Source organism: Phasianus colchicus, unplaced genomic scaffold, assembly GCF_987193195.1.
Source record: "Phasianus colchicus unplaced genomic scaffold, bPhaCol1.hap1.1 HAP1_SCAFFOLD_85, whole genome shotgun sequence".
Classification (NCBI taxonomy): domain Eukaryota; kingdom Metazoa; phylum Chordata; class Aves; order Galliformes; family Phasianidae; genus Phasianus; species Phasianus colchicus.
In genome coordinates this window covers 65176-89967 of record NW_028325257.1, presented here as the reverse complement: position 1 = coordinate 89967, position 24792 = coordinate 65176, and the positions used below count along the sequence as shown (strand labels likewise).

At 38.6% G+C, this 24792-nt stretch overlaps 1 protein-coding gene across 1 annotated transcript; it reads right to left on the bottom strand.

Annotated features, from left to right (window-relative positions):
* Positions 1–11340: 11340 nt before the first annotated feature.
* LOC149911594 (uncharacterized) lies at positions 11341–16636 on the bottom strand (the record flags this gene model as incomplete). The annotated part of the gene is made up of 3 exons (XM_090133607.1): positions 11341–12467; positions 13137–13340; positions 16016–16636. Coding segments are annotated over 3 exons (830 nt in total), but the record flags the coding sequence as incomplete, so codon positions are not given.
* Positions 16637–24792: the final 8156 nt, after the last annotated feature.

Genomic DNA, 24792 nt, shown 5'->3' with positions numbered 1-24792 from the left:
GCCATCTTGATGGGGGTAAGTGTGATCTTGAGGAGTGTAACGCAGCATTTTGGTTAGAAAATGGGAGCTCTTCCTAAGAGCAGTGCTATTTCTGGGAGAAAAGGAGCTCTACTGGGCATAAAAATGGTGTATCTGCGATACTGGTAAATTGGGAAAAAAAAAAAAAAAAAGTAACATTTCTGATTTCCAGTTTAGTTGTTAGAAAATCCCCATCATCTCTCTTTATATTATATGAATACTCCATGGTGTCCTTGAGATGACAAGATGTCTGTACTGCTATTTAGATATGCACAAATACAACAAATCCACGGGCAGATCTTTCCCCTACTGCATTTTTTTAATGTATTTCTTTATTGTTAAACTAAAAGGAAAATAATAGTAGAAAAAATTCAATCACCTTAATCAGCACATGCACGTCTTAAAAATCTTTTTCTTGCTCTGACTGGTTTGAGAGCCTATTGTACTGAGAAGCAAAAACAGATTACAAGTAAAACACATAAAACAGAATACAAGCATGTCTATTTCTAAGTTCTCTGGTACTCAAAAATCTAAATACCTATTCATGTAGCTGCATTCATTGCTTTAAGTCATTAGCCAAAAGTAAATACGTAAGGAGAAACAGAGACAAAATTGACTTTATAAGAAGAAAATATATTTTAAAATTCAAAATATTCTAAGTCACCATGCTGCCCTTTGAAGACAGCATTCATGTCTCATCTTGATCATGCTGACAAGCATCTCACGGGTATCTGCTTTCACTTACGTTGATTGTACAGTTTAGTATCTGTAATACTGAAAAGACCTGATGGGAAATGTTACCTTCCAAATTTTGCGCTGTGTATATGCATTTCCTATTTAAACCCTCACTCAGCAAGAGAAGGAAAAACACTTCTCAGTTTCAGTGTAAGTGCCCCATGGAATTTTCTACAGGAAAAATATCACTTTAGATCTGTCAGACAATAACATTTTATTATCTCAAGGATGTTATCTGAACCTGAGGTCTAATATCTAAATGAACTGCAGTTCAGATTATTTGAGATTTAGCAGAAAGACAGAGGGATGGAAAGTTTCATAGAAAGATTCTATGGGGAGAAGTCTCATTCATTTATTGTGGATAAATATGATGAAAAGGTATTCATATACCAAGTTTTAATAACTGTATGGTTAACAGGAGGAACAGTAGACAGCTTTGAGCAGTAGCTGACATACAGAACAGGAGAGTTGGAAGAGTAATATTTCCAAGAAGATTAATTTAATTTAAAGGCAGAATGTTTTTTGGCTATTGGAAAGATCTCTGTTGTGTTGAGCAAAAGGATATATATACTGGCTGAAAATAAACCTGTAAAGGTGAGGTAATGCATTTACTAAAACAACAGTAATTGCTATATCAGGATGGATCATATATTAAAGGCAATAAAACTCTGATTAATAGCTGTCAGGTTATTTTTTTATTTTTCTCAAATATTTATTTGAGCGCAACATACTATAAATACTTCAAAGAAAATGTTTATCTTATATTTGTACATGATTGCACTCAGTAATACATGGAAGAGCAGCCACTGAAGTGGGAGGATCATAAGCCCAATGTATGTGAAGAGAGAGAGCAATAAATTTGATTCTTCTCAGCATTTTTCTGTTACAGGTTTTGAGAAACTTGTTAGATTTTAGTACCTGTACATGTAAATGAAACCAACATAAAGTACCATACATAACCTTATTACTTTAAATAACATAGAAAATATGGATTGGAAGACTCGTGTGCATGTTCTTTTTTTCTGTCTTAGACCTGAATAAAGCTGTAAAGAAGAAATTAATGCTCTAGTAAGTCACTGTCAACTCTTGCAAGTCCATTTGGGAGAAAATTTGACACTCCATTTTTTTTTTTCTTGTTGTCCTTCTATCTCCTACTCTCCTTTTTGTGTATGTTTATTATTTGCCTCATTTCTGTGAAAACAAATCAGGCTCCATTAATAAAAGCAAAAACTGTTTAAGGCCATCCATCTTACTCTTTCTCCTCAAAGGTTTGCTGCCACTTGTTCTATCACAGAGGACTGCAAAACGTTTTTGCTCCACATTGTTACCCTCTAAAGATAAAATGAATAAATTGCTTAAGAAGATGTTGAAAGACTCTTAATGGTGCATTTATGATCATAACATACGTATTTGTGAGACCTAAGGATTTTTTATTAATTCTATTTTTGTTCAATGTAAAATCAAGATTAACTTCTTAGATTTTCTGGACATCCTCGTTGTATAAATTTAATTTTTTACTCCTTTTCCTTGTACAACTTCTGAAATCTGACAGTAAGAACATTTTTATTTTTGTCTCAAACCTCTTTTTTATTCTTTGTCCATCTATTTTTTTTTCCCCCCTATGATGCTTCTTATAACTTTACCAATTACTTTGTGTTCCATTTCATTACGTTATTTATTTTTGCTTTTTCTTTAGGACAGGATATGTCTACTGCTATGCATCTGCACAGTTCCTACAATGGAGCTTTGATCCTGGTTGGATTGCTTAAGTGCCATTAACATAAACGTGGTTAACAAAAATAGTAGTTTCAGCTTAGTATTTTTCATGCTAAATCAGGTTCAAAACTAGAAGAATAAAAGTTTTTTTGTAAGAAACATAAACATCCATGTTGATTTCATAAGTGAAACTGATTCTGTTTTTGAAGAGCGGAAGAAATTTAAATAATTCATCTGAAAGCAAAGTTCACTTCTGTTTTTATATTCTCAGAAGTGAATCATCAGATTAAACTAGCATGCCACAGTTTAGTGGTAAACCTCTAACACTACCAAATCTACAAATGTAGATTTTGCTTTAATGTCACAGGCAACAGAATGTAATCAACTAACAAACAAAACAAGCAAACAGAAAATTCACATCCAAATAAACCAGAAAGAGGAGTTTATAGACACTCTACAGAACTGTTAGCTGTGCTATGCTTTTCAAAAGCTGGAATTTGTCCTACAGACATCTCAGAAGTTGCACATCTGTCCAAGAAGAATCATTGCACTTTATTTCTACTGTACATGCTTATCTTATATCTTATTCTTCATTACTGTTATGTACTATGCAAAATACATAAAGAAAAAAAGCAGTAATCAAACTATACATACTGTGAGCAGGGCTTTGTGAAGGCTGCAGTACTGTACAGAAGAAAGCCTTGAACAGATCTATCTCAAATTCAGGGTAATAATACATTTATTTCCTACCCACATTGCTCATGTAATCCACCAACTATTTTAGGAACGCCTAGATTCTTAAAAATATAGAAATTAAAGTGATTTCCTGATCAACCCTTACAGAAAGACACAAGTTTAAACATGAAAGCAACTATGAATGCTTTGGAGAGAAAAAAATAGAATGTAATGTTAATAATCCCTGTAATGTTAATAAGCTTCAAAGTTTAGTATCTTGATGCTTTACGGAGCTCCCATAAAATGGCTCTGAGCCTTCCCTTTCTAATGATTTTGCACACCCACGCAACTTGCTCTGTGGGGATGGAAGATAACAGGATTTAGATCCTTGACACACTGCAATTGATTTAACAATAAATACTGTCTATCCTAGTTTTGGGTTACTATAAGATGAAAGCAAAAATGTATATACTGATCTACTGGTTTTCTTTTAAAAAAACATTCATCTGATGCTGAAGGCTAATTCTGTAAAGCTGAAACTTAAATCCCAGCAGAAACAGGTTCCCAGATACTAAAAACAAACAAACAACAACAAAAAAAAATCATAAAAGTATGTATAATGAAATCTTTAGGCATGTGACAAACTTTGTTTTATATATTATATGATTTCAGAACATCTGTCACACACACTCACAAACTTTCCTTAGAAGGAGAAGCAGAAGTTTAGATGATGATAAAGTTATGTTCTTACCACATTAGAAGGTTCCAATTTCTTCCTTCTAGCAAGGTCAGTGATATTATTGCCATTGTAGTTGATGCTCTCCATACAGCCTTTGAAATTTTTTTCTGCTGTTAGAACTTGGCTTCCCAGAAAAAGGCATGCCTCCAAAGGTTATCTTTGAATGTATCAGAAAATGAAAGACAGTTACTGGAGGACAAGGGCTTAGAATTTTTGCTTACTAGAAAAAGAAAGTATCAAACAAGTACTGGAAAAGTAGGAAAAAGTCTATGACTGCAAATATTTTTGGTGGTAAATTGTATCTGTTATTAGGTTTTCCCAAATACAGAGAAAATATGTATCACAGTTACATATAGACTGTAACGAAGAGAAGGTCTCTAAAAGGAATGCAGTTTTAAATGCTTGGCAGAGCAAAATGTCAGTTGCAAAAGCTACTTGGCAACTTGGCAGAGCAAAATGTCTTGTTAAGAAACAAGAATTTGTTGGCCAAAGATTGTGCTGTCTGTCTGATCTTGTAGAAGAAAAGTCTGCCTTTCTTTACAAACCTGAATGCAGAAAGTTTGAGAAGTAAAGGTGCCCAGTAAAACCTATTTCAATATGTAGACTGAAACAAACATTAAAATAAAAAAAAATCTACTAAATCAAAAGGGAAGAAGGAAAGTGTTGCTTTATGTAGAACATCCATCAGTTTGGTAGAGTGTCAGAAGTGAGAAGTGGTTGGTGGCAAGTCAGGAAAATAATTCTTCTCTATTATGATGCTAAAACTAACTGAAAATTGATGATAAGAAAAGAGAAGCAACTGGCACCTATAGAGAGCTTCCCTGTTATAATATTAGCCTAGAACATGGCTTTGAGAGCACAGGGTTGTCAGCAAAAATGAGTCTGAGGGCAGGAGGGAAAACGTGAAGGAGCAAAAATGTTACAGCATTTACAAAAATACATTGTTGGGGAAAAATAATTCCCTCCTCCCCCTTCACCCCCCTTCCATATTATAGTATGTATATAGTTATCTTAATCAAAAAAGTAACCAAGGAACAAAGGCTATAAAATACAGGTGTTGTGCTGTTTCCTGTTCAATCATCCCTTCCCTAGGGAACAATCTAAATACTAAATACTATTACTAAAATTCTGAAAAATGAAAGTAGTATTTCTGACCCTTATTACTACTTGGGAGAAAAAGGAGATATCATATGAAGGACTTGGAATGGGAAACTCGAAGTTACTGTAGACAAATTGTTGGATAGCAAAAAAAACAGTGAGTTGTGGCCAGTTTACCAGGCAAAACGTTTACTCTTTAAATATTAAATTGCATGGACAAGACAGTGTTATACTACTTTGCATGCCCAGAATGGGAAAAAGCAGATTTCAATTCAAAACTTAAATATCAATAATAAATGGAGACAATTGTGAATTAATTTCTTTTTTATTTAGTTTAAAAACAAAACCAACAGCACAAAAATGTTTCTAAAAATCTGTTTTTACTCATGACTGGAAAATCCAAATGTGATTTCCATGCATCTCGTGGGCCTGAGATAAAGACAATTTAAAAGGAAAGAAAGAAAAAAAAAGGGGGGGGGGGGGGGGATGCTATGATGGTAATGTTTAATATTCGTGTGGGGGGTGAAAGGTGTACTTGAGTTGCCTAAGCACAAGCTTCTACTGCTATTGGTGATACCTGGGGTAGTGTGCCTTAGTAACCTCTGCTTTCTGCTTGAGGAGGTATGCATCTCTATAAATTCTCTGCCATTTCTGCCAACACCATGGGAGTGCTGCAGATATCTAGGGGATATATGTATATAAGCTGCTCATTCAGTTTACGTGTTTGTCTTTTTCTTGGATGAGAAATAGTTGCTGCTTATTATTTCCTTAAATGCAACACAAGCATTTACTCATAATATCCAATCTGAGAACACCGTTCTTGTAACTGTTTATGAAAATCATAGATACAGAAATCAAAAGAAACTGTTTCAATCTGCTTGCATTTAAGGAAATAGGAAGTCTCTTTCCACCCTTGCGCATATTTAAGACTGTTTTCTGACAAACTGCTAGCTAAAGGCTTCAGTCTTTCTTTTTGTGCTTACTCCCTCAATGGAATAGCTGAGCTTTTGTAACTGTCCCTACTTTGAAGTTTTCTAGTGGATCCAGGTTGGTTTAAGTATCCTCTATTCCTCACTTCTTTCTTTTCTACCATTTTCTTCAAAAAGGAGCATGTTAAGAACATAAATTTCTATTCTGTTAAGAGTCTTCTCCTGCAGTTAGCTGGTTAGTAAATAATACTTTGCTTTCAGAAGATAGGAAATGGATTTGTGGTCATTCTAGATGTTTCTTATCAGGTAAACTCTCATATGTATGTGTTGGAGAAATTCTAATCAGTTCTTCAGTAAAGGTATTATGAAAGCTCAGACAGACTGTTCTGTCATTATTTACCAAGAGATCTGTCTCTTCCTAAAAATAAACAAGACTTTTTGAATTAGGATGTAATTTCCTTTTAAACTGAAAAATTGGAGAAAGACATTTTCTCAAGGGGGAACTGCAGTGGTTGGAAAGAATCTCTGCAAGTCATTGAGTCTAACAAAGCTGGTTCCCTACAGTAAGTTACAGGAAAACGTCCAGATGAGTTTTGAATATCTCCAGAGGAGACTCCACCACCTCTCTGGGCAGTCTGATCCTGGGCACTGTCACCCTCACAGTAAAGAAGTTCTTCCTTGTGTTCAAATGGAACGTCATTTATTCCAGTTTGTGTCCCCTGCTCCTTGTTCTGTCATTGGGCTCCACAGGCAAGAGCCTGGCCCCATCTGCTTGACTCCCACCCTTTTGGTATTTATAAGCATTGATAATATCCTCTCTCAGCCTTCTCTTCTTCAGGCTGAACAGCCCCAGGTCTCAGCCTTTCCTCATACAGGAGATGCTCCAGGCCCCTCATCATCTCTGTGGCCCTCCACTGGGCTCTCTCCAGAAGTTCTGTATTTCTTGAAGTGAGGAGCCCAGAACTGGACACAGCACTCCAGATGTGGCCTCACCAAGGTAGAGAAGAGAGGGGAAATCACCTCACTCAACCTGCTGGCCACATTCTTTTTAATGCATCCCAGGATACCATTGGCCTTCTTGACCACAAGGCCACATTGCTGGTTTGTGGTCACCCTGCTGTCTACAGGGACACCCAGGCCTTTCTCTGCAGTGCTTCTTTCCAGCAAGTCAGACCCTAACCTGTACTGATACGTGCAGTTACTCTTCCCCAGATGTAGGACTCTGCACTTGCCCTTGTTGAACCTCATAAGGTTTTTTCTCTCCCTTTCCACCCTGTCCAGGTCTTGTTGAATGGCAGAAAGATAAAAACTGATCAATGCTTCTTGAGGGAAATTCCCAATGTATTTTCGGTGTATACAAGATTATGTAATACTGTGTGAATGTTGTTATGACTGGGTGACAGTTCACCGATCAGTTCACCGATGTTTTTGCTTCTCAATTGTTTTTACAAAATGTAAATAGTATTCATGAGAAGAGAATGTGATTGACTTCACTTCTTCTAGCAAAATTTTGGCCTTGGAGCTTTGTATCTGTGCAGACTGGAACCATAAGTCAATCACAGAACTTGCCACATCACCATTTGCTTTGGTAAACCATCACCACCCCCTTATTCAATATTCTTGAAGGTTCCCTTTTAAGAGAATTCAGATCTGGTCCAGTTGTGGAACTTGCAGCTTTCAGCGTAAGAATATTGTGAAAAGAAGTATCACTAGTCTGTACAGGACTAACACATTTCATTTTACATATGACATTCTTAACAATAGGCTTCTATTATTCATTCTTTGTCATATATTAAAATAAAGGATGTTTTATTTTCTTTCATGTACCAAACAGTTCCATTTGTCTTAAATACTCTATACAACTGCAGATAATTACAGCAACATAAAAACCAGCATTATGACATACCTAGAGGGATTAGTTTGACTTGTGTTTGGTTCCCAGGTCCCAAGATGCCAGTATCTGGGAAAGTGGCAAATGGAAATTCAACTGTGCAGAGGAACAGGAAAAAACCCTATATCTGTATATCAGCAATACAGAAATAATTGATAAAATGCTCAGGAAACAAGCTGTGTTTAACCAGCACTGTCCAATCCAGCCTGTTGCAGGGTCCACGACAGCAGTGAGAGGAAAGAGCAGCAGACAAGACTCCTCTGGCTTGTACCATGGTATTAGTTCTAGCACGCTTAAGTTCTGCATTTGAAGTTACATTAGCAAGCCTGATGTGCTTGGCAACAGCACAACATCTCACTCCATATGTAACGTATTTTCTGTGGCAAAGAACTTCTTTGTTCATAACTCACGGACTTTGCATGTTCATAAAAGCTGTTACATACTTTGGAAAGTTCAGGCATACCTTCAATCCTCCTCTGTATTCGATTCCTACTGACTTCATAGTAACTGCTGTTCCCAGCAGAGCTCAATGACAGCCGGCGCAGGATCGGGGCTGAATTTGAGGTAGCAGTCACTGGCTGAAAGGAATTCCTGTAATATGCTGCACTCCCCGAAGTACGATATTCAGTGGAATTTCGACGGGCTGGGCTTGACAGATTTACTGAATTAAGTGCAGAATCCATAGAGTCCTCAGAAAAGCGATGCTCTTTGGAAGTGCTGTTTTCTTCTATACGTAACGTTTCTGCTACAGAAAACAAAAGCATCAATCTGTTCAAAACGATGGGCTTTGCAGCTTTGTTATTTAATTCCTTGCTATGTTCTCTTGAAGATAATAACAAGCTCCAAGCCTGTTAACAAGTCTCCTGTGAGACAAGACTTACTGAAGAATAGTCATTCTCAAGTAATCACTGGTCCTTTACTACATTAAAAAATTTCCAGTAAAATGTCTAATAGACAAGTTTGAGACAGTCTTCCATAAATCATCTCAGCTGTATATGTTAAATATTATGAGCAGGATGTGGACATAAGGTTTGATTTTTTTTTCATTGTCTGATATTAGCATTAACACATATGCAATCTCAGTCAAGCATTTTCATTATCTTTCTTAATGGTTATCTTCTGAGAATTTGTTTAGGAGTGCATTATGTGTCTATTTTTTATAAATATAAAAAGAATTTTTTAACATAAAAAAACCTCTCATGTTAACTAGCAAATGTTTAATTTGTTCTACACAGTAGAGGGAGTCTCTAACTTCATATGCAAGAGGACAATTATCATCTGTAGATCTCCATATGTTCGGAGACAATAGCCATCACAAAAAACTGAAGAGACTACATGCAGAGCTGCACAAGGCTGTAAATCCTAGACTCACATGCACACTAACACAATACAGTCTGATCACAATGCTGCAACTACGAGTCGTTAAACATCAGTGGGAACACCACTCCATTCTCTCATCATTGTATGTTCTCAGCTCCACTTGCACTAGGCCAACATCTAGCCTGAGGAAGAAGTTGGAAGCCTGATGCAAAAATCTGCATGAAACAAATGCTGCTTTGGCAAGAGAGTTAAGAGCTGGAAAATATAGCTAACAGGTTCACAGAAGTGTAAACTCCACATTACCATCTTGAAAATTACTCTATGAAAGTTATAAAACATATGCTAGTGGAGCAGCATATTCTTGGGGGTAACTGGTACAATCTGTGAAACAAGTTCCTAGAATATGCTCTTTATTACTCTTCTTATATGACAACTTCCAATAATTTCTTGGGAAAATTCCAGAATTAAATAAAGGAAGAGTATTTTCCACAAACAAACAAACAACAGCAACAAAAAACACACAGAGAGCTTTTTAAGCACGTTTAACTTGTTCTATTAGCAATTACGTTCTCTCTCCTGAAGTCTGTATAAAACTGGAGTTTAGTGAAGAACTTGAGGTGTATTTCACAGTTATGATCTTCAGGCAACATTATCCCAAAGTGGAACAAAGACACCCAGAGAACCGGTTCCCTACTTAGTGAATTCAGTAAAGCAAGACATGCAATCCACCATAACATCTTCTATTAAACACAACACTTGTGGCAAAAAGCAGCTTTTAAGTCCACAAGCCCTTCTCTTTCAAGTACACAATCCTCAAGACAATAATGATAAACTTTCTAGTTTGATCTGTATCAAAAAAGCAAAGCAGTGGCTACTGAGGTTTTTGGAGAAAGCAAACTTTTATTTGTCGGCTTGAAGTAGCTGCAGCAACTTGCTAAAAGGAAAGCAATAGCCATCTTTCTATAGAATTTCAGAGATACTAACAGACACAATCAATGATAAGCACTATAATATTAAAGGAAACAAATGAGAAAATTAGATCAGTAGAGAATGAGACCACCAAATGAAGTCTCAGTGCAAGACTGAAAGGCAGAAGTAATACTTCAAATGGCTACAGAAAAGCACTATGAAGGAGTCCAAAACTTGTAGATTGAAACTTCATAAGTTTTTAAAGGTATGATGAAATACTGGAAGCAATATTCCACACCAGAAAGTTTCAACAGGGGTATTTCAGCAAATATCAGCCAACTCCATACAATGTCTTATGAAGGAATCTTTTTATAGTAATCAAGCAGAGATCCCAAATACATCCGTTAAATAATCATTTTATGTCACTCTTTCCATGATCGCTCAAGACATAAAGGGTTTTAAATTGACTATTTTACAGAAGAATTTAATTGCATTTACTCCAATTATATCCCAGGTTTCTTTCTGATACTACAGATCCTAGTTAAGCAACTGTAAATAGGGATGGCAAAGAGAAACTCTGCTTTGATTCCCAAGACACTAGCATTTGAGCTTAGAATCAGAAAATCATAGAATGGCTTGGGTTGGAAGGGACCCTCAAAGATCATGAAGCTCCAACCCCTCCACCATATGCAGGGCCACCAACCTCCCTATTAAATATTAGACCAGGCTGCCCAGGACCTCATCCAACTGGCCTTGAACACCTCCAGGAAGAGGGGTGTCCACAGCCTCTCTGGGCAGCCTGTTCCAGCACCTCACCATTCACTCCGTAAAGAACTTCCCCTGATACCCAACCTAAATCCTCCCTCCCTCAACTTAAAGCCATTTCCCCTTGTCCTGCCATTATCTTAAGCTTATCTTAACATAGCTCCTCAGGTCACATACACAAGGTGGGAAAACTGGCATACTTCATAGGATGATCATCTTTTAAAATAGGTGTTTCTGTCCAGCAGCTATACTATCCCAATCCACTCCCTTTCAATTCATCTAGCCTCCCTACAAACCAACCCCAACTGCAGTCTTGTTATTGAAAGCACGGTAACAGGTATGAGAGCTGATTCAGAATTGGTGTCTGACAAATACAGTTTTGCAATTAACGGAGCAACAAATGACTCTTTTCCTACTTCGACATGTGGAGCAGATGCGAGTAGTAGAGGGATGGAATGAGAACAAGTTTTTTTCTGTTACAAACAGAATTCACATTCTTACTCTCAACTATTCCAAAATTCAACAGATTTCAATGCTCTCTGATTTAGGTTTTGTAACAGAAAACTGAACATCCCTCATCTGCTTAAGCCTTCAAAGAATGCTTCTGCCACTTCAGTTTTGTTAGATTTGTAATATGGAATCAGCACTCTCTTGACCTTTGCCCTGTGAAATAAATTGTTATGCTGCTCCTTTAACGTATTTCCATCCGTTACTGCATGGATGGCATCACATCTGCAATAGAACCCAACATTCACCACCAAGTAACCAATCGATGCCTTGTAAAAAAGGGCTGATCTGAAATAATAAACACATTTTCCTTACTCTGTCTTGTATCTGAACAGGTATTAACCAGACCCAGTTGTACCACAGCACTGGTAAAATACTGAAAGCAGAAGGCACTGCCATGTGATCTTATGCTGTAAGGCAGGCCCTGTAAGTAATAACTGAAGTTTTATTCTCAAGTCAGCACCAGACACCAAGGGTTCATACATGTATGAGTCCCAATTAGGAAGTTCAGCTTTTCAAAAACCAGAGTTAAATATGTTAAAGGCTGCTATTTAATGATTTCACAATGCAGCAAGCTGTTAATGACAGGTAAATTCAGCAGAAGTAGAACTTCCATATGCAGAAGATCATTAACAACATCAAATTTACTACATCTAAAGAGCCACTAACAGAGCCCAGTAAGCCATATCAATTTTATCTACAAATATCAGTCTTCCAGAGGTGAGTTCTTGCACACTTGAAATGTACAAAAGATCAATGAATAATTGTCTCACCTGAAGCTGGAAAGCATCAGTTTTTCAAGTTAATTTGGTATAGACTTTCTGCACCGAACGTTTACTGTTTCAAGACCTCAAGAGGAGATGAGCAATTGCTTGTGCATCCGTTGTTATAAATCTAGATTACAAGTATGTGTGTGTATACGTAGATATACATGCCATAATTATTATGCTTTTCTTTTTCTCTATCTCATTTTTTCCCTCATTTCTCCTCTCCATCTCACTGAGATGGGGGCAGTGAATGAACAGCCACGTGACACTCAGTGATCTGCTGGGTTAAACCACAATGCATCACCATATCTTAAAGAACTTGCACGCTGTAAAAGATTTCTTCTTTTAAGAACGTTGCAACAAAACATTGCTGGCATGCCATACAGAGACTTCCTAGCCTAGAAGGAAAAAAAAAATGTCAAGCAGCAGCTATTCAGTTTGAGATGTAAGGATAATTTATCTGTAGGCATGGCATTAATATGTAGCAGAACTAAACCTATTCCTTAATAGAGGACATAAGAGAACAAACACTGACCTAAGAGACCAGGGAATGGGAGAAAGGAGGAAGCAGCAAATTTAACATGTGGAATCACTTGCCTGGAAGCTAAACAGATTAGCTGGAAACTTTTCACTCACTTGGTTAAGGTATTAAGAACACAAACATTATGTATGGATAAGATTATGAGAATGACTTGAATTAATAAAGCTGATACTCCACTCATACTGAGCTTACTTGACAAATGTATAGCTTGTATAGCTGCAGCTGTTGAGATGCACAAGCTCTGCTTATTACCAACAACCTAACTGTACAGTGTACATGTAATTCAACTTTGCTATTGCTAGACTCTGATTTAAGAACTGTTCAGAAAATCCTGGACTCCCAGTGATATAAAGTATACTCCACCAGGACTATCTTAATAAAGTAGTTCACAAACATACATTCTTGACTATGCTTAAGGAGTTACAAAAGTGATAGAATCTCACTGCAGGTTACTTCCGTTCTTTCTCCCTACCCTAGGTTCACAAACAAGTGAAGAAACAAAAAAATTAGAAACATCTTCACATACCAGTTATCACTTCCCCTCCATGATGGCCAGATTTCAGAAATCCAAAGACTGTTTTGGATTGATAGGCACAATCCACACAAGCTTGTACAGCTTGTTGAAGTACCACGTTGACAGGACCTGGTCCAAAGTGATCTGGAAGCTCCTGAACCTTTTTCTTATCCAGGTGAGGCCCAGAATTTCCATGCTTGTTGACATAAACACACACTGAAAAAGAACAAGCCATATTTATACAGAATATTTCTGCTTTCTTCACACCTAGTGCACACAGAATAGAGACATGTTTCACGTGCTAGAACTGCATTGTTTCTTAAGTCCCAAATTCACTCCCATCTGACCTCTAAAGCCTTTCCGTACCCTGCTAACGTACAAAGCTATCACAACCTGCATCTCTACTCACGCAATAGTCCCAGCAAAGCAAGAACTACCAGTACATGCTCTAAACTACCAAAAATCTATTCTTAAAAGTTGTCCTTGCTGCCCTATTTTTTCTCAGATTTGAGACGATACAACAAACCAAACCCTATAGCATACGCCTGCTATTGGTGCCCATTCTGAAGCACCCACACAGCGTTAATAATGTCTGTGCACAATGGTCAGTAGCTGCTATCTTCAGCAACCATGCATGTATGATTTCCACACTACAGTTTGACTTTCAGTGCTAAACAAAAGAACAGTACTTACCTGGAAACTGTGCAAAGTGGTTTAAGGCTTATCATGAAAGTAATCAAATAGGACTATTGAAAACAGAGACAATGAAAAACTATCTTTCAAAAGGAACAAGGCAGAAAAATATGGAGAAAAGCTGTAACTGAAGGGTTTTTCTTTCTTCTTTTTGGTCTTGACTATCACATGACCAGGAATGCACAAAGACATTAGTACAGGTTAAATCTGTGGTGACTAAGCAGACAATCTAAGTGATACGTAATAGAAAAGACTGCTGCATTTTCTCAGCTGTAGTACCATTCTGGCTTAGTTAGAAGCATAGATTTTAAAAATGAAACATTTCTATGAAGTGCTTCACTGATCTTGTGTCTTCATGCCTATCTGCTCAGTCTCTGATGTCTGCAAATTGGAGGAAGCCGCTTTGTATGAATAAACAAAGATACGAATCAGCAAAAAAAGCTCTCATGACATCTTCTGTCTGACCTCAATAACAGCTGAAAGGTTTATTTTCCTAGGAAACACATAGGTATTTTCCCCTCATCCATCATTGAAGTTGGGATGGAGAAGAGCCTGACAACTTCTATTGTAAAAACAGTTTTTAATTTTGTTTGGGATACTTTTGACATTTAACATAAGTTATGGGCTTTTTTAGAAAGATCTGAGCTTTCAATTGACAACCTACAAATTGTTTCATTACAGAGTTACAAGCCCCTCAACAAGCCAGCTCATTAAGTGGCTTATTTTTGTTTTGCCAATGCTTTTTAAGATACATTTCATTACATTTTCTCTTAAGTTTGCTTGTTTAAAAATAAGGGAGATATTTCCCCTGATTGCTTTTACTTGGTTTAAATGGACTTGCTTTTTTAATAGAACACTGAAGAGAGACAAAATCTCCATTTTGTGTTATTAAAGTCAAGCGTGCATGAAAGCAAAATATCATATGAGCTTTTAGCTACATCAAATCCCATTTCATACATCAGAGAATGAGACAGAAATGAAACAATTGTACAGTTTCCTCCTTCAGACAGAGCAAAACTGACAGGTTTAGCAGATGTGTTCAAAGTCTCTGTGCCCCAGCACTTCTTGTTTTAATGCAGGCATCAAAATACCAGTTCTACAAAGTAACACTGGCACCTACAAACATCTTTTTAAAAAAACGTAGTAGGTGAGTAAGTTCGCAGATAGTTCATTCACAATCTTGAAGCAGTTTCTTTGAGTAACTGCCAGGTTTCAAATATTTTTTCATCTGTGTCAGCTTTCTGGGACATCATACTGAGTTGTTGTAGGGGTTCATTGTAGTCTATCTTCATGAGATATTTTTATTTTGACATCCTTGCTTCTTTTGAAAATGATGTAATTTCCCTGCAAAAACCTGCAAAGCCATGCATACATGTATGTATGTATATACGTATAAAATATGTATGAAAGCATAAGTATAGCGTATATATAAAAACATGTATGCATGCATGCGTACATACTATATACTGTAGTATATACATACATAACTCTCTCTGTTTCTAAAGAATAACGAGAATTTAAATATTTCCTGGCTTTTGTGACCAATTAATTCAGATTAAGACCCATAAAAGTAAACAAAGGATAATGGGTGTGCCATCAGCAAACAAGCTTGTCACACTGCTGGCAAATGGAAACAGGCATGACTCCTTACTCATTTTTCTAATAATCCTGTGCAGAAATTGTTGGCTTTGCATCCACTGCCGCTAGTTAGGTGAAAGTGCTATGGATCCCTTTAGCTGTAACATTCTGCCATTTCTGATATTAAAATGAATTTGAAGAAATACATCAACTTCATCTATAAAAGGGTTCCAGGATCAAAATGCTCATCAGGGTACAACACGCGTGCCGACTTACTTACAGGGAGATTTCTTATAAGAGAAGCAGGTCTAAGACATCTGTTTATCTCCAATTTAAACAACTTAATTTAGGTAGAATTATGTGTTTTACAGCTATTCACGTTGCTGTGAAAAGAAGCGCGGCTACGAATAAGAAGTCGCGCGGCTCTGCCCTCGCAACTCCCCCCGCCCCGCGCACGGAGGCGGCCCCCAACCGCAGCCCCCAGCCGCAGCCCCCAGCCGCTCCCCCCCTCGCGCAGCGCCACTCCGGGGTGCCGCCTGCCGCAGCGACGGCGGCGGGGAGCCCTCGCGCCCAGAGGCGGCCTTCCCGGGGTCTGCCCTCTCCGCCCCCCTCCCACCTACCTGAGGGCAGCCGGCATCCGTCCGCGCGGCGGCGCACAGCCGGTGGCACCGCGCGCGCAGCCCGCCTGCCTGCCTGCCGCCCTCCCTCGGACGAGGGTCCCCTTAGACGAAAGCACAGCCCCAGCCCGGCCGCTACCGCGAGGGACCGCGCCCGCGGCCGGAGCCCGGGGGCCGCGAGGAGGGAGGGCGGAGCGCCCGGTGACAGGTGAGGACGGCCCCCGCGCCGCTCCCTACCTCGCGCCGCTCTCCTCGCAGCCGGCGGCTCGCTTACCCTCGACCGCCGCCGCCCCCTCACTCCGTTCCCCCGCCCTAACGCGGCGTTCAACGCGGCCCCGCTAGCCGCGAGGCCCCGCCCCCCGCCCCGCACTGACGGCTCTTTCCGCCAATAGCGAAGAAGACGGCCGTCCTCGAGCTCCGCCCTCACCTCCTTCGACCAATAGGAGCTATCCGTGGTGCTGCCCCTCCGCCTTCCCGGCAGGCTCGGTTGGCTCGCAGCTGCCGAGCAACGGGCGCGGGGCTGCGGGTGGGGCCGCTGAGGGCGGTGGCCGGGTGAGGCCCCGCTGCGGGCCGGGGTTGGTGCCGCGGGATTGTGCCCGGGGCTCCTCGTTCGGGAGCTTTCGCCTCATAGATGGACGTTTTTTGTTCCCCTCCCCTTTTTCCCTCTTGGCTCAGCCATCAGGAGGATGGAAATATCTCCCGCACTCACAAAGCTGTAATCTCGGCTTGCAGATTGTGCTGCTGGAGCCTGTGGGGCTGTGCTTCCTGCTCTGCTCACGGGAATTAAAAACGTGGGTGAAAAATAAAGCTGCTTCCAGATGCACTGCGTGTCAGATGCATCACAGCACGGTGCAGCTCTACCGTAATGGATGCTCCATCCCAGCTCCCATTTTCCTGGAGTGCTACAATGGTTGTTTAAATGAGAAAACCCTGTGGAGTCTGCTGGATGCGGTGTGCCATTGGTTGCAAATGGCCAGCCCAGCACTTCCCACATGAGGATATGAACCTCAAAAACATCCACACAGGCATGGCCACTGAGTTTAGGGCACCGTGGTCCTTAAAGACCAGGTTCTTCATCTGCCACCCCACACAGAGCGTATCCCCAGAATTGGGTGGTGAGGTGCTTTGGGTTAGGCGAGGGATGAGGTTCTGAAGTGAATGCCGTCACCTCTGCTCTCGGAGCATCAGCCCACAGCATGGAGTGCTGGAGGGCATGAAGGATGTGGTTAGTGGGCAGGGTGGTGATGGACTGATGGTTGGACGAGATGATTTTAGAGGTCTTTTCCAACCTTAATGATTCTATGGCATCCCCTCCAGGTGCAGCTCCATGGACAGAGGTGCTCAGGAGCGCACCTCATACCTCCCAGAAAGGTGGGCGCTCAGTGGAACCCAGCAAGGACAAGTCCAGTAATAAGAATCCCTGAGATGTGGTCAGTTAGGGCATCAGACCCATGGACCATCTACTGGATTTTCCAAATCTCCCACCAGGCCTCCTTGTCAAAGCCTCAGAGATTTGTTATTCAGGAGAAGCCCTGCTGTAGCCTCCTAAAGAGATGATTCGTGGTTCATGGCAGGCAGTCAAACTGATTGTCTGAAACACTTGCTCACAAGTCTGCCAAAATTCCCAGTTTATGGTAAGATCTTCCCACGGTACTGTGTCAGGAGTGTATCACGTCACCCTTAGCTGGAAGAATAACTTGAAGAGATTTTTCAGCATTCTTTTCTTTCAGAAAATGCTAGTATTTCTGGGAGAGAAGACCATCTAGTTTTGAAAAAGCAGGGAGTAGTGAGAGGAAAGGTCCTAGTGTTTGGGGTGAAAACAACATCTGGAGAGGATGAGCATGGTGTTTCTGGCAGAAAAGTTCCTGTATTTCTGGGAGAAAAGTGGTATTTCTGGGAGAAAATGTCATCTCTTAGGCAGAAAGCTGGTATTTCTGTGGTCCAATGCCCTATTCTTGATGGAAAGTATCATCGTGTGGAGTGTGAAGTAGTACTTGTGGGATGAAATGCCATCTCTGTGGGAGAATGGTGGTATTTTGTCGAGATAATGTCATATTTTTGGAAGAAAGCTGGTTTTTCTGTCAGAAAATGTGATAGTTTTGGCTGAAAATGAGATATTGGGTATTGGAGTGTTATATTTTTTGGAGAAGAAGGAAACTGATATTTCTGGGAGAAAATATCATGGATTTGGAATAAAAGTTCATATATCTTTGACAAAGCTGGCATTTCTGGGAGAAAAGATGGTATTTCCGGGGGAAAATGTCCTCTGTTTCGGGGAATGCTGGTATGTCTGGAAGGAAATCTAATTTGGGAGGAAACTGTGATATGAAGTCTAGAAAAGTATGATGGTAAGTCTCATCCTGTGGAGTGTGAAGTAGTACTTGTGGTAGAAAATGTCATCTGTTTGGGAGAATGGTGATATTTGTGGGAGAAAAGATCGTATTTTTGTTGGAAAAAGTCACCTTTGGCATTGTCATATAGTATTTTGTGGATGAAGCGTGAAGCATATCTAAGAAAAGCTGTTTTTCTGGTAGAAAACTTCATCTGTTTGGGGAGAAGGCTGTTTTTTCAGGGAGCAAGTCTCCTTCTTTGGGGAGGAAATGTCCTCTTTTGGATGGCCGAGTAGTACTTGTGGGAGGAGCCACGTATTTGGGAGAAGGGTGGTATTTGTGGGAGGAAATGGCATAGGTCTGGTAGAGAATGTATTCTTGAGGATTAAAACATGATAGTTGTGGTGGAATAGATCATGTGTTTGGGCAAAAAGCAGTATTTCTGGGAGCTAATCTCATTGGATTGGAGAAAGCTGGTATTTCTGGGAGCTAAGGTGTTCTTTTTGGAAGAAGATGCCATCCTCTGGGTGAAAAACGGGAATTTCTGGGAGAAAATGTCATCGAAGGAGGAGAAAGCTGGAACTTCAGGGAGCAAATGAGATAAATGAGGGAGAAAAGTGGGAAACGGTGGGAAAGACTGTCTTGTAGAGGAGAGCAACTGCGGTATTTTTGGTGTGCCAAGTGGTCTCGGGAAGAAAATATGGTAAACACGGGAGAAAATGTCCACTGGAGGAGTGTCAAGTAGTATTTTGGAGAGAAAATGTCAGGTATTTCTCAGAAAAGTGCTTTTTCGGGGAGACTTGATCTCTGTGCTCAAATGACATATTTCTGGGAGAAAATGTCTGATGTGGGGGGGAGAAGGTCATGTATCCGTGAGAAAGCTGGTATTTCTGGGAGAAAATGCCAGGTATTGGTGAGAAAACAGATGCTTGAGAGGGAAAAGGCCATATTTTTATTTTTTTTATATATATATAAATGTAAGAAAAGGCCATCTGTTTGGGATCTGGTAAGAAGTGTATATATAAAAAAAATAAAAATAGGTATGTTGCTTCCAGACAGTGTTCTTCTACTTTTGAATTAGTTTTGGCTCAAAAACTTCCTGAGTCATGTGGTTCTACTGCATATTTATTGAACTTTAAATGGCTCTTACATATTATTTCCCAGTTTACATTCTTAACCCCACAAAAGCCTTCAGTATTGATAGCATTTTAGTAATAAGCTTAACAGATTGTCATCCCTTTTCCATGCATAATCTCTGTTTTTCTTTGAATCTATCATAATTTGAAGCATAATATATCTTTGCTGAGACTGTGAAAAGTTGATCTCTCCATACTCCATGTCACATGCTGCCAAGAGGTCACCCCGTAGCCTTCTTTTAACCAGGCTGAACAAGTCCATGTCCCTTAGCCTGTCTTTGTAGGGGAGGTGCTCCATCCCTCTATCATCTCTGTGGCTCTCCTCTGGACCTTAACAAATCCCTTTCCTTCTTGTATTGGGGGCCCCAGACCTGAACATAATACTCCAGATAACGCTTAATGCTTGACTCTTTCTACAAATCTGCTCATTTATGATTAGCTGCTATGATTAGCTGTGTCAATGCACACAATGGTAAAATATTCTTACATTCTAAGAAAACATGTCTATTTAAAATTCAGAGTTTAGATAGAAATATAGTGTCTAACTTGTAGATGTTTGAACTGATGAACATTCCTCTGATTATTAATGCAGTAATGCAGCATCTCATTTGAGCCTAAAGAGTTCTGGTCACTCACTCAAATATTTCAAGCACTCAGATGTTTGATGTAGCTGTCAATAGGAATTGCAAAGTCAGAGCTCCACACAACAGATGTCCAGGGTAGCCCTATGGATTTAATTCTGCTTTCTGCAATATAGCTTCACAAGGCTGTGATTAGAATCAACCACTTACATATTCTTATCATTTACTGCATTAGTGCATTAGCAAATATGCAAGTCAGCCTTCAGCTCTTCAGTTTACAGATGATGCGCAATGAAAGCAGAGCGGATTTATTGATTAACTTGTTGGAATAAAAGATACTACAACGTTGCTTCCTTTTACAAGCACTTCTCAGATGTGATCAACCAGCTCCTAAACACATGCAGTGACTTAAGATGTCTTAAGATGAAGACATCTTAAGATGATTTAAGACATGTGAGACACAAAAGGATTTTTTTTTTTTTTTTTGAAGTAGAGCCAAAGAAAATGAGCTACAGTTGCAAAATAGACTTTCAAGTTGTAAAATAAATATTCAAACAATTTATTTAATACTGGCTACTTTATAAATATCTTACACTGAAACCTGACTTAGGTATATTTTGATTTAGAAATCAAATTTAATGTATGAAAAGTTAGTATAAAAGCATTTTATTTAAAGCACAGGTTTTGCTAGCAACGATTAAACGAGGGACAATAAGAATATAATATGTGGTTGTTCTGGATTCCCTGAACACAGTACTCCAGTAGCAGTCATAACCATTTTTTTCTTTAACAATCTTTCTTTATTATTTGCTTTCATTTCTTTCATGTTTTTTTTTTTTTTTTCTTCTATTTTTCTGTTTATTGTTCATATATCCAGATTAAGTCTTTAAAATAATGTCCTTTGTGCTAAACTTTGAAATTATTCGTGGAGTACTAAGTGTTTTGAGTTGTGTTATTTGACTTTGGTGATTGTTTGCTATTCTAGACCAAATGGGTGTAGTTTTTGGTATGTTTGTTCCCAAGAACTAGTATTCTGTCATCAAAATTACTAATTGTTATAAATTATGAAGTGGATATGAATTTGTATATGCACCATCTACTCTTTATGACCCTATGGTCCATTATACCTGAATTCAAATATAAAAATAACCATTATCAGAACATTTGATTAGACTTTTATACAAACTTGTCTAATCTAAGTACATATTGCTAGAAGATAAATGGATAGCGTTAGGACAGTATACATCTCATACTGAAGTGTTTTAGGAACCTAGGACAAATTATGTTTCTGAATTTAGGTATCTTTCACCAGCTGAGGCACACTCAGGCATTTTGTCTGTCCAGCAGTTGTTGTCTCATCTCATACCTCCTTCACATCTACAGAGCTATAGGGATGTCTTTGTTACTTAAGCATCTCTGGCACTAAGTACCCTAATTCAGCTTTTCTAACTAAACATAGTTTTTACCTCAGCTCAGAAATGCATCTCATTTCTGAAATGAAATGCATGCCATTTGCATTTCAGTTATATCTAACTAAAATGTGTATTATGTTGAATATGTGTTCAGAAACATATGTAATGAATTCAGACTTCTGTGTCTCCTTTTCTCTCTATCTACTGTGTTTAGGACTGAACCTCTAATGGTAGATGCAGTATGTCAATGGTTTACAGGCCAGTTCAGCCTGGTTCCATGACTAATGGGTCAGGGGGACCCACAGACCCACACCTTGGGAAAGGGGGAAGGGGAAAAGGGGTAGAGAGGGTAAAGGGTAGAGAGATGGGCCTAAAAATGAAACAACAATGATCTGAGGAGAAAAGTTGATTTACTAAATGAGATATTGAAATGCAAGATAACACAATATAATATAATATAATTGAAATGGAAGCTAAGAAATCAAATAAAATGAGAGTGTCCAAAAAACAAAGGCCTTACTCTAACGCTGAAGGTGAGATGGCTAGGGAGCACACATGCTGTAGAGATGAGCGGAAAGGAAAAAGGAGATGTCTCATGATTTGCAAACAGTTTTGTTTTCCCATCCAAACAGAAAATAAAAATGTAAAGTCCTCTGGGCTATATAGTTGTCTTCTGAGACAGCTATACCTAGAAATATCAACAATCCACAGAACTGGAGCATTAACTCTTTAACTCCCAGTGCACTACTTGATGTTAAGATGTGAAATACCAATTACAAAAATCCTGAAACTGTGATACAGTTGAAATGCCCCATCCCTTGCAGTGGTTGTATGATGTGACAACCTTTATCGGAATGTTTAATTTTGCAAGCTACAGCATCTGACTTACAGGGAGAGATATCTTCTGCTTCTGATTGCTCAGAACAAACCCATCACGGAGAGATACATTAATCTTCTGTGATGCAGACCCAAACACGAAAAGTTAGCTAGCCTATTTGCTGTCATTAAGGAAATAAATAAGATTGACTGTCCCATTGCATCCACAGGAGGGGACTTCAGCTCTTCTGTGAGATGCTCAGTAGTGCTCCTTCTCAATGTTTAACACCATCTGCCTCTCCAGTGTGGCATTAAACACAAATCACACCAGGACTACAGCAAGCTATTGGGAGAAAGACTCTACTGGGATTCCTGTTCTTCCTATAGCCCTCCTGGATGCCACAGGAGTGGCTGTTGTCTTATGTGTTGCCTCAAGTGTTCTAATTTCAGTAACAACAGTAACACTTGAGATAGACAAAGTAAACCTCTTAAAAAGCCCAGAGAAGTCATCTGCTGCTTGAGATAGCTTGCAAAAGAAAATTCAGTTGTCTATAAACATGTTCTTTTTCACTCTCTACATTTCTTGGACATGGAGGTTGTTAACGATTTTGCATACATCAATGCAAGTGCAATTCACCGTAGTTCTGACATACAGTCTAATTGGCTTTAATATATAATTTTATTTTTTGAATGCTAACGTCTATGTAATGACTTTCTAATTGATTTTTTCGTTATAAAGGACCATTGATTCATTCCCTTCAGTGAAACTCAGTTAACTTTCTAAGAGAATTTATGAAAAGAAGGATGTGCTACTGCTACTTTCTTTCTACCTTTCTTTCTCTCTTCTATAAAATGTGTTATTTATATTCATAAGCAAGCTTCTGCAAAGATAAACAAAGCTAAACAACTGTGCTTTATGTATGAGTATGAAATAGGTTCCTTATAAAAAATGTGTCTCTTCAAAGATGGATTGAGCTCTTGTGGCACTCTTCCTAAAAACTACATATTCATCATGTCTTATGATATATTAGCATGACAGCTATTTAACATTTGTAACAAGTTATTCTAAGCAATCAGACTGAATTGTACACAGATTATACGAACTGATGTTATTTTACAAAAATAGAAATGATAAATTTTAAATGGAAGCATAAGCTATGGTGTTATCACATGGTTTATGTCATTGTGAATTAAGTTACAGCTGATTTTATATGAAGTACAAAGACTGTGAGGAAGTTTTCTGTTATTGTACAATATACAATCCCAGATAGATAATAATAAGTAATGAGACTGATAACTGGAAACAAAAACAGAATAGAAACCCACACTGTTATTTAAGTCTGATTTTTTACACCAGTGACAGAGGAAGAAGATCTAATTAAAAAATATGCCAGCACGTTTAAAACCAAACCTATACAGATATTGCAAATTAGATCACATTGTCATTTTGCAAGCTGTTCCAGACAAACCACCAGTTTGGCTTAATTACGTGATTACTTTGATGTTCTGCAAGTGTATCCGTTTCATCATAATTTGCCAGGAACTTGCAAAGGAGATGACATGCATAACATTGAACTATTCCTTAATACAAAGCAAAAGGCACAATGAGATCCAATTCCTAGAGGATCAAAACAGATATAGCCTAGGTGAAAATAAAGCCTATTTTAAAGAGTAAACATTATTAACTATTGGATGATCTTCTGTAGGGTGTTTGTCAATTCTGTCTTCCATTACTATAAGTTTTGAAATTAAGAGTGAATAACCTTCTAAATGTTTCACTATGACCCTGACTGAGAACTCGTTAACTGAACTGTTTCATAGGAGTCTGTTCTGTGTCTACTAAACTTCTTACTAGATTATCATAATGCTCTCATTTGGACAGTGAGTCTCTCTTTTACTAAATAAATAAATAGTAATTATTTATATTTTATATTTTAAGAGAGATGTAAAAACAGTGCATCTATTGTTTTTATTTTTAAAGGATCAGTACAAAAATTTGTACTGAGAACAGACTTCTGAGGGTATAATGGATATTATCTCCTTTTTACAGACAGAATGAGTTTCATAGACATTGAGTTGTTAGGTCTAAATTCAAACAGTATGCGAGCAACAAAATGAAAACTTCCAACCACCATTCCTGGCTCCGGTGCTTGTACCATTGCATTACATGTATTTACAAAGTTTTATCAAACCGCTGTAAAGATGTTTCCTGCAGGTATTCTGAACATTTGTAAACATGGTTTCAAAGTACTCTCAAGCTCTATTTTAGTTTTTCTTACACTAATTCTAACAGAATGGATAAACTTCACTGAAGAATAGCAATGTATTAATAGTGAAGATCATATTACTAAGCTAGTTATAATATTAAGCTAGTTATAATAAGAATAGCTGTTCTTACTGGAAAAGGGAGATATTCATTTTATATATATGGAAAAATATACACAAGATTCACCATTTTTTACCAATCCTTTCCTGGGGAATTTGGGTCTTTGAATAGCAAGAAAA